This window comes from Betta splendens, chromosome 19 (genome assembly GCF_900634795.4).
Source record: "Betta splendens chromosome 19, fBetSpl5.4, whole genome shotgun sequence".
NCBI lineage: Eukaryota > Metazoa > Chordata > Actinopteri > Anabantiformes > Osphronemidae > Betta > Betta splendens.
Genome location: NC_040898.2, coordinates 3,826,182 through 3,837,498, shown reverse-complemented (window position 1 = coordinate 3,837,498; position 11,317 = coordinate 3,826,182). Strand labels below are relative to the sequence as shown.

The window sequence follows — 11,317 nt, the reverse complement described above, 5'->3', positions numbered from 1 at the left end:
ATCGTGAGATAAATATTTTGTATTTGTGTGCTTGGCTCTAAATGAAATACCATTAAATAAAAGAATTAATATTTTATTTAACATTTTCAAAAGCCAAGTAAAAAATAAACACTTCAATAAATATATTAGATAAATTACTATAAAATAAATAGTATCTGTCTACAAAAACAGGAAGTCAATATATATAAATATATAAATATGAGTTCTGTTAAAGAAGGTAAAGGCGACAATAGTAGCTGCTTTCATTGCATGGTATCTTTTCGTTATCCCAGTTGTTGCAGCAGGGCAGACATGTGCTGCTTAACCTCTCCAGGGTCAGCCAGCAAACAGGCCAGGACTATCCCCTTGATCCCAGTCCTCATCTTAGTGGAAGGGATTATCTACAACACACATATATATATATATATATATATATATATATGATTATGGAAGATTACAGTACTGTATATGTTTGTAAAGCTTATTTAAATTGCATAAAAGCAAAAAGTTACAATACCTTCACATATATTTTACATCTCTCCAAAAGAAATTTCCATTTCAATGCAGTCCGCTCATCCTCGGTTAAACTAAAAAACTCCTCTGGCTGCAACAAATAAAATGAAAAAAACAAACAAAAAAAAAAACAGTTTATCTCAGCTGGAAGTCAGATTCTATACATATGTTTAAATAATTGGACCATTTATTTCCTTTTTTCACATACTGTGCATATTACACAGACCTATCCTGCAAACAGTACTACATTTAGAATCAAGACTAAATAATCATCTTATTGCAGAATAAAGCGGTACAGACGGTGCAGCCAAGCATATTCTCTGCCACTGGGCTTCTGAGAGTGCAGGCCTGCAGGGTGCCAGTGTGGTCTGTGAAGTCCACCATGAGGTTAAAGCCAGTAGTGGTTGAGAAGGGCTCATCCCTTGCTGGACATAGGTTATTGGTGCAGACCTGTGCATCTTCAGATACCTGGAACTTACACCTGGAGCTGAGACAGAGGTCAAAAAAAGACTAACGCATAGGCAATATGTAGAATGGCTATTATCGACTGTGTCTACTTGGTGCACTTACCACCACATCTTGATGACTTTTGAAACAGATAAGTCAAGGTTAAGCTTAGACATGAAGCTGTATGTGATTCCAAAGAAAGGCTCTGAAGTGTCACAGCCCTTCTGTTTCAGCTGATCTACTGTGTACACATCAGTGATTGAATCCACTGCAGAAACAGAAACATTATACAGTATGTCTTTGCACGTCTTTAGTCATGTTGACTGTTAGAAAGTTCCTGTTACCTGAGAATAGTTTGATAGGCTGGGGATGAATAAAATATTTTAATAGTTATCTAATGCTAACAGATGTCAGTTTTCTCATGCCACGCAATGGCATAGATATAATCAGGACAGTTCAGAGGGAGTATTTGTAAGAAATTTGCTAGAAATGTATCATTGTGCCAATTGTGTAATCCAACTTTTCCATTACTCTAATATCTTAAACTTTACCCAACTGTTCAACTGTGCAAATACAGAGCTTATTTATTAATAGATAATCAAATAATATAGCCGAGTAAAATAAAATCTTGATTGTAATACTGTCAGAATGTAAGTAAGAATAAGGAATTCTTTACTACATTTTCCTACCAGGAATGTCCTCTGGCTTTTCATCTTCATCTAGAGCTCCGGACTCAATCGCTTCTTTAGCATATCTGAAAAGCAGACTGGCTTCTCGGGTATCTAAGAAGAAATGATGACTATGAAATCCTTTCCTCAATGACAATATTCTATAGGCTACATCATATAGTGTGTCAAGCTGTCTGCTCGTGTTTTAATAAATAAATAATCTGGTGTTGAATTAGTTGGACAGCAGAGGACAGAAAGTCTTACCAGGATTGACTGTGATAACTGTTTTGTAGTTAACAGTTGCTGCCATGCCTTTTCGAAAGCTGTCAAAGCTAATTTTTGCATCAGCAATGAAGAGCACTTTGAATGTAGAATAAACATAAAAATGAATTCTTAGATATTAAACATAAACACAGTCATATCAAAAATCTACCTATGTGTGTCTCTTTAATACATGGTACTGCAGACCTAAATAGCATTTTATCAAATCATTTTGTCATCTGAGAATGAGCAGCAACTGGCACCCTACCCGTCTCTCCAGGATTCAAACTTTGCATGAGCTGAATGACCTCTCTGTCCCAGCTGAAACCAAGACAGAGTAAATATGTCATATGTGAACTTCAGTAAGTCAAACAAAGATTACGTGTCTCCAAAGTAACTTAAAGGTAGATAAAATGGAAAATCCTGCAAATGCGAGGACTACGGTGTCCAAATGAATTAAGTTATGCAATGTACCAGATGAGGGAGAAGGAAGGGGCAGAGTCATCGAAAAGCTTAACTTCCTGCCTCTGCCCTTTGCGTCCTTCTGATGTGGTGAAGTGCTTTGGTTCTCCAATCTAAAAATGTAAACAGAATTGTTCAAAGTTCCTATTACTTTATCTAGCCTTCATTTTAAAATGTAGGGACATTCAGTACAGAATCTGGCCTAATCCTGAACTGTGAACCATGTTTTTAGCACTGAAAATGTCATCAAAAGACAAAACAAACACAATCTGCCTGTTGAGCAATGGCATGACATATTTTTATACAAAGGAAATATTTCCTCAGCTTCTACACTGATTGTCAGAAACGTATCTCTTTAAGCAGATTTCCCAACCTGGCTTCAGATTGACTGTTTCATGACTGACTGAAAATAGTGTACTAAACCAGTTTTTACCAACATTTTCCATTATATTGTGACAGAATGTACTTTGGAGAAAACAAACAACTGTTGACAAACCACAATCAGTTGGTGAAGAAAGATTATATAGTATATTACAAAATTGTAAACACAGTTAACCTTCTGTTAGTCCAGGTACATCGTCCCAATTGAATTCACTTTTTATCATTTTTTTGTTCAATTGCCAAATTAAAACACTAATAATGTAGTTCAAAAGTACCTGTTTATTAACCAAACATGTATTTTGCATATCATCCATCTATCCATGCTTATGGGAATCTAATTATATTATGATAGGGACAGTAAACCCTGTACTACTGCTCATGTTTTCTGTGTAAGTTAATCAACATGAACTTTCATACTTTTCATACTGCTTTATTTATAACAGTACAATAACTGTCTTAATATGAATGTACCCTACCGATTTTACTGCAGCTAGTATATTTATCATTGTGCCATCCATCTTCTGTCCGTTGGCCACTATGTCTCCCAGGGAATAGAAATCTCTCACATCCTTAACAGGGATGTGAATGAGTGGTAACAGTCTGTCAGCGGTATCCATGTCAGCACACAGACACACCTGGGAATGGGCCTCTGTCAACAGCAACCTGTAGCGACTGAGAAAGCAAATACAGCCCTCATATACAGTAGCACCAGCATCACATATTACAGTATTACTTCATATTGTACTCAGCACTTGTTCTCACCAACTTTCATAAAGCAACATGAGCGCGTTATTATTAGATATGTATCACATACCTTGGTGTTGTAGGACAGAATCGTTCCCCCTTTTCTGGGTCTTTGTTAGAAATCAAAGGATTTTCAATTGTGACTAAAAAACAATAAGAAATTGTTTTTGCATATATATGTCATTATGTACATGTTTCATATTTATATGCATGCAAGAATATTTGCCAGGTGTACAAATACATCTTCGTTACCACAGTCCCCAATGCAGAAGCTGCTGGAGAGCCCGTTGATGTAGCCATCATTTCCCCAGGCTGCCACATTAATGAAGAAGTCAGGTGAGTCCCTAATGGTGAAGCCAAAGGTGAATCTATCGGAACCAATATCTGTAATTTAGAAACAAGTTTAGTTAGTGCTGCAACAGAACAGAGAAGACATCTCAGGGAGTTAATACGCTGGATTAATCGTTTCTCCAGCAGAGGGGGCTGCTGTACAAGACACCGAGATCCAACCCTACGTCAACAAAGACGTAGGTGGAATAAAAAGATACTAACTTTTTCTGTCAGGGAAGCTTTTGACGTCGCTTTTCCAAATAATGACGCCGGCTACTTTCTGAAAACAACAACAACAACAACAACAACAACAACAAAAAACTACAACAAAAACACACACTTAACATTGAAACAACATTGTCATTGTGCAGACTGTTCTCAACACCAAAGGTTTATGAAGAGAAATATACCACAACGTAAACTGATGTGAACTTACTGGGTGATAAATATTGGGATGCAGCTCAGCGATGGCAATGAAGGTCTGAGCCGCCATTTTGTTAATTCAGAATCCCGGTGACGTTTTTATTACTGTTACAAACTCTGTAAAGTAAGAAACCAATTAAGGCATTAGTAATAATTCGCTTGTAATTTCACCCGAGATAAAACAAATGTAAGTAATTTCTTATTTCTATCATAAACTAACGCTGAAATGAACATAATGAACAAAATGTAAGTAAAGTAAATCCATGTTTAAGGTTAGCTTAGTGTGAAATAAAATTAGCGAACCTGTTAACAACCTGTTATTTTCGTCTTAATTATCATTTTGGGAATACTTTACCTTAACTTAAGTACAACAGTCACATAAACCTATATTAATTTACAGTTCAGAATTTACCTGCGTCTTGTTCTTCCCGGTAAAGCTTCTGCACGAGACAACTGGCAACTGTGATGCTTTTAATAACAGTCGGAAATATCTACATTAAGTATTTAGTATACAGTACGTGGCATTAAAAAATAAAAAATAATATAATGAAAATTAAGCTTTCTTTAAAAAAAAATACGATTTTCTATACTTTTGTATAGTATAACAAATAGACTTTTAATTATAATAATAATTATTGTGGCTCAATTATTCAGTCACCTTCATACATTGTTAAAATAAACTTGCTTCTTATTCTTCAATGTATAAATGAGGTATATAAAAAGTACAATGAAATAAATCACAATGGTCAGTGTAATAATATATTGCATATTGACGCAGAAATTGCAATAATTAAGAATACATATACACATTCTACTTATACTCATTGACTGCTTTTCCTTCATTTTGCACTTGTACCTGTCAAACACAGGGTAGCTGTGATGCTGATGCATGAAGGCTGAAGAGCAGCCTCTTCACATCAAACAAGTAGACACTACCGGATCTAATGAATACCTGAGTTAATGCGTTGTTGCCTAATGTGACGGCCGGCTTTCACCACATATTTTAGTACAGTAAACATTTAAACAGCTGCACAAGAGGACAAGCCAGCAAATAGAGGCGCACAGTCACATTATATAGCTCTGTTGGCCTGACAAAACTGGTCAAGAACAAGGATGTCTATGAGTTAACGTGGCACCAGGAAACCATAGACTTTGTGGTCATGTCATCTGACCTTTGACATTTGGGAAAGGAAAAAAGAAAGAAAAATTAGTTTTATTCATGTTTTGATAGGTTCTTGATAAATAATAGTCTTCACGTTGTTCTGAGTGTCGTGTAGATTGTGATTTCCCTGTATTTTTTGTGCATACTCTGCTTTTTGTTTGTTGAGAATCATCGTTAATCTTTCATGTTCCTATTTCTTGCCACTTCTTACAGTCTTTTAGACTCTCTATTCTGGCTTAAGCCAGCTCATAGCCATCAAATCCAGCTGGTGTTCTGGTAGAACAATGCACTCTGTCTTTGCTCATGTCCAGTGAGACGTGACTACTGTATATGACCGTGGAGGAAACCTTATTAAACGCTTTTAATAATGTGGTGTTGAAAAGCCGCATAGAGAAATGAGTGACAAGCATTATCACACTTTTGTGTTACCATATTAAGGACATCAGTACACTCTGGTAGTGACTATGTTACTTCACTGTGTGTAATGATCTAGCAGATTTCTTCAATGACAAACCTGCGAAAACTGAACATGTATACTTTTGTCTTGGTGAAACACACTGACCTATATCATTAACCTAATTGTTTTCAACTAACTCTTGGACTACTGTATATTGCAGCTACAGCTAGACCATGTCCTTCCTGTTGTAAAGGTGGCGAGTAGAGGGCGCACACTTGGCCAGGGCCTCTGTCTCAGGGTCTGTGATGATTGGCAGCTCTACCTCGTTGCCTAGTCACACACTTGTTATTATAAAGTTAGTTAACAAAAAGTGTTATAAATGTTTCATTATAGACATACTGAGATGCAAAAATCATTTTTTGCTTCCTACCTTTTCAAGGAAAAAAAGGCTGTTTCATGTGTATCTTCTGGTCGTCTGTCCTTGGGATGGTAGTAACATCACATATGGAAGACATCATGTTGCTACAGAACAGCTCTCCTCACCAAGCGCTAATAACAGTGTGGCTATGGGTTTAATAAAAAGGAATGGAACGAATTATCATTATGTTCTGCAGTGGCCTCGGCAGCCAGTCAAGACTATATCCAGAGACAGGGAGGGATGACAGAGAGAAAGGGCAAATGTGACTGGGAAGGCAATAACCAGTCAGGCTCCCAGGGTTTAATGCTGTGGTGGAAAGGAATCACGCAGAGCTATACAGTAAGCGCAGAGATAATTAGACGCCGACAGTAGTTTGACAAAGGATGTCAAGCAGATTCTTGATTAAAATGGATGTACAAATAGCTCAGCTAAATACTGTATAAGAACGAAGGTCAGTGTAAGGAGCCTGTAAGAATATTTTTGAAAATCCACTTAAAATGAAAGAAAAACACAAACATGGGGCACCACCAGCTGTTTTCTTTCTTCACTTGTCCCGTGATCGCCATCTTAATGATCAAATTACCTCGTCTATTTAGGAGTTGTCAAGTCTGAGTAGGAGAAAAGACAGCAGAGACACAAATTGAGCAGTCACGAGTGAAAGTTGGTGCCGCTGGAGCTTCTTGGGTGGCCGGGCCCGGCCCTAACACTTGTTTCTATATGCACTGACATGTCTGTGTGTAGGTCGGCTGCTGATGCAGGAGACAGAAGGTTAGACCTACAGCATAGAGGGAATCCTAATGGCTCCATCAGGACAAGTGCAGGGCCTGTTATGTTATACTGTATTGTATTAGCTCTGTACAGATATGTCACGGTGTCAGCCTCTGCTTGCATCAGTAAAGCTACTAATAATGTTGCTGTTCTTTTGCCGCGTTGTGTGTTGACACTTGATACTGACCTCCGTGCCGGCTCTGTGCCTTCAAACTGGTTCGGTCTTATTGAATCCACACCAATTTCTGTACGCATGATTTGCGTTCCCATTCGTCTTGGGACATTTATTTTTACCTCTAAGCCATTTTCCACGTTATGCTCAAGACCACCAGAGTTGGACTTGTGGTATTTCATTCTGGCCTCAGGTTTACATACCTGGATGCAGCAATAATTACTGGATGGATTTCACTGGAAGGATTCATTGAAGTTCAGTCAGTTCAGTTTTCTCAAATGCTGTTGCACACTGTTGAATATCATGATGAGGAGAATTTTCACACATTATTGTTATGAAAAAGCATTTTCTCATGTTAGTGACAAAATAGTGTTAAAAACTCTCCCTTTAAAGAAACTGGTAAAATCCTGTATATTTTTTACATCTAACGTTTATTCTAGATGTAAATAAACGCGTTCAGAAATGTGTTATTTCTTCTATTAGCATCATAGTGACTGTGTAATTGATTTCCTTTTGACCTCAAGACTACTGTAGCTACTGATCAATGCAGTTGAACTGCAGTCTGCAGAGTTGCTCTTATAGATGCAAGACGGCAAACAATGCAAAAAATCTGAATTAACCAATATTCACTGCAAGGGCAGGTGTCCCGGCATGAAACACACACACATACACATAAAATCACACACATCTGCTCACCATCCTCATAATTGTGGCTACATCAATACTGTATTACCTGCTCTGCCTTAGATGTCTATTGATCACAACACCAGTGGTTGTTCATGCGCTGGTTACGATGCGCTCTATTACCACTGCATTAGTGTCAGCCTCACAGATCAGGATGGTGGGATTAACTGGGCATCATGGCAAAGGTTGAATTACTGTATGGAATTATGCTGAACATTGACCTGTAGAAATGTGAAGTGTTTCATCTTTGGAGCGTTTGCGTTGGACTGGATGTGGAGTATGGATTAGGTTTTTAATAGTATGGGTTTGTGTTGTCTGTGTTATCGAATATCAGAAAGATGAAGAATTTCTTCAATCCAAAAATTACTCCTTTATTTTATGTCATATGTCATTTATTCTGATTTGGATTTCTGGTTTCATGTCTTATAGTCACAGCATGTTTACGCCATGGCCGGTCTGCAGTTTATTCATGGTAGAATATGTGTTTTTGGCCACTATATGAAGGTCCAGCTGACTTTATTGAGATTTTGTCATGTTCATGGACTAAACAAAAAATAAAAATAAAAGAAAAAAAATTTATGACCTGGAAATAATTATCTGGAGTTTCATTTGATTGGATTCCCGTGACTGCTGTGCTTTTTTTCATGGGTGCCATGTGTTGAACAAATGTTTGTTGGACATATTGAACACTGAGTTTGTTCTTCCACCATATTATTTAGCTTTTTCTCTTAGAGGGGCTTTTTAGTTTGTTCTGTCCATGTTTTGGGAGTATGTGTTTCTATAAAATGAGTTGATTTTGACTTTGATCAAAAATGAACCATCATTGCAGAACATGTTCAGTCCCATCAAGACTTTTTATTACCTGTATTTAAAATTCTTGACACTATTATAGGTCTGACTGATTACAAAGATTATAGATTCTGATTTGGTTTGATTGACCATGAGGAACATGATTCCATATAATTAAAAAATAATGATAGACTGATACTGTCATCATATAACTCTTTTAAATTGTGGACGATAACCACATCTGTTTCTTCACATCTGTATTTGCATTACATTGCTGCTGGTCCTCAGCTATGTTTCCTGTTATAAAAAAAAATCTAGGGAAAAAAAATGTAAAATGTGTGTGGTCAGCAATTTCTATTTTTCTTGGGACTTTTCATCAATTTTTTTGTCCATCCTTGTCTATTCAGCCTCATTTCATCTTTTTTACAGATTCTGCTTTAATCTGCCTCTTCACCAGTGTCTGTAAAATCTGACCTGATGTAACGCTCTGCTTGTGTTTTATCATTTGTGCAGCAACCTTTTTATTCAATACTGACCGTAAATCTCTGTCCTGCTTGGAGCCCCACACTAAAGCGCTGTGATATTAAATAATGAAACTCTGGGAGGTGATCTGGTCCTCTGTCAGGCCCCTAGGGGAGGGGATGTGATATTGTTCCCATCTCTGGCTCCAAAGCAGGAATTAACTATAGCCTGGATTTTAACAGTACACAGCACAGGAAGAGGCCACTGTCTCCAGTCTGCATGGATAATCACTAAAGATAATAGAACTTTAGGTTTTCTTTTTCATATAGTACCATCAGTTAATATTTGCTAGAACAGGCGGCAGAAACTATGGTTTTAACGGTACACACAGCTGTATGAAGTGGTGCTGGAGTCCTTTAAGGTGAGTTAGGGTGTTTAAAGTGTTCAAGCTCTTATGATAAGCTTATATCATAAGATTATGTTTATGCTGTTAATAAATGCATTTGAACAAAAAAAAATCTATTTTGTCAAACAGCAATACAACAATTGTTTTAATTTTCATATTGTCCAACCTAAACTATTTTTTAAATTATACAGTATGTTAAATGAGGGCACGTGATGCTTCACTTTTATACCTTTACTTTATCTTCATGACCAGAATATTGATTAAATAAAAAATTCCATCCATGTTTTTTCGCAGTCATTTAGGTTTTTTAGTAATATACTGTGAAATAATGTTCATTAGTCACAGTCCATTCTTAAAAATAACTACTAACTACCCCAACAGACCTTTTAGCCTGTTATAAAGCATGGAGCTTCAGGGTCAAAGGTCATCTATAGATACCCTCTGTGGGGTCTGCTCTAATAATTACTCTTACTGGAGACAGGTTGCATGTTCTAATAACTGCATCGTTTTGGTCAGCATGTTTTTATATTAAAATCCTGTTTTGTAACTTCAGTAACCAAATTAACACATCTGAATGAATTTTCTGATTTTGCATCCATTCATTCATTTATGACAAACAGACAACTGATGAGAGCAGCACAAACAACATTAAACAATCATCTCAAACCAGGATCTGACTCCAATTCAGCCAGGATGATTAAATGAAAATGTATGTATGTATTGTAGTGTAGTGGCCAGTTTGGAAAAAGTGTTATTTTTTAAAATAATAAACTATAATTGTTTTGTGGTTGCATTGTTTCTTCTTAACTCTTAATTCTGACATTCAGTAAATAACATTAAATGCTCAAATTCAACTGGTTACAGACATGAACAGATGTTAAGGCAACGTGTTACTTGGATAAATACATACATACAATCTGTAGAATATTTCTCTTCACAGTTTTGCATTAAACAAAATGTTTGGTGAGTAATTTTATAACACATTTTTTACATGTTCCACTAAATGTGGATATTCTATCCATACATTATTTTATATACAGTTGATTAGTAGCATCTCTACTTGAGCCTTATGATTTTTTTTCCCCCAAATCTCATACTTGTCTTACATCAGAGGAGCATTGTTGGATATTGGTTTGCTTGCCAAGATTCTTAACATAAAACATATGAATTGCTTCATCATGAACACGCTGTACTGTGGTAAAGAAAGATCCTTGCATTTCTGGCAATGAAACCAACAACTCAGTGTTTAACACTGAGAAGCCAGTAGTTTGCTAAAATGAGGAAGGTGTTAGATAAAATGTGGTACATCTCACTAGAAAATCTTGAAATGGAGCAGTTAATGTCAGACTTGCTTCTGACAGCAGACCTTCTTACTTCCTTATTGGTGCATGCTTCAAGGTCAGAGGGCAACAGATGACTCCTCTATTAAAAGTCTGCCAATGTAAATCCCACACACAAAGAAATGACTCTGGCATCACTTTTATTAAATCTTTTATATATTTAGTTTAGAACACATCTGCAATAGAGTAGATTTGTATTTTAGATTGATATATTAATTTGTATCTGATTGAAAGTCAGACAGAATCCTGCAAAACACAGGCTACCATTCATAACTGTCACATATTATGGGTCCTTCTGAGCAGTTTTCCAAATAATGACCAGTTAAGGTCTATCATTCACAGTAAAGGAATCTATAATACAAAATGGTAATAGATTAGTCACTTTCCTCTCAGCGCTCCTAGAATAGCCCTCTGCGTGTGAGGGTCATGCTGTATGTAGGTGACACTCGTGTGGTGGTGCAATGCACTTTGAACTCTGACCCCTAAACTGAACAGAGGGGCTGCTCCTGAC

The 11,317-nt window shown here is 36.7% G+C and overlaps 1 protein-coding gene across 3 annotated transcripts; it reads right to left on the bottom strand.

Moving 5' to 3' along the window:
* Positions 1–59: 59 nt before the first annotated feature.
* Positions 60–4,844, bottom strand: meiob (meiosis specific with OB-fold). 3 transcript variants are annotated; one of them, XM_041068645.2, is made up of 14 exons: positions 4,621–4,844; positions 4,222–4,325; positions 4,008–4,065; positions 3,708–3,839; positions 3,526–3,598; positions 3,188–3,383; positions 2,343–2,443; positions 2,137–2,189; positions 1,872–1,967; positions 1,629–1,721; positions 1,063–1,207; positions 793–979; positions 497–583; positions 60–380 (listed from the first exon to the last, which is right to left on the bottom strand). In XM_041068645.2, the coding sequence occupies exons 2-14, from the start codon at positions 4,276–4,278 to the stop codon at positions 264–266; spliced, it is 1,395 nt and encodes a 464-aa protein (XP_040924579.1). In that variant the 5' UTR covers positions 4,279–4,325; positions 4,621–4,844; the 3' UTR covers positions 60–263. The 3 variants fall into 3 exon arrangements, with proteins under 3 accessions (XP_040924579.1, XP_028991380.1, XP_028991379.1); XM_029135547.3 differs by having other exon boundaries at positions 4,564–4,843; XM_029135546.3 differs by lacking the exon at positions 4,621–4,844 and having other exon boundaries at positions 4,008–4,124.
* Between the last annotated feature and the right edge of the window lie 6,473 nt (positions 4,845–11,317).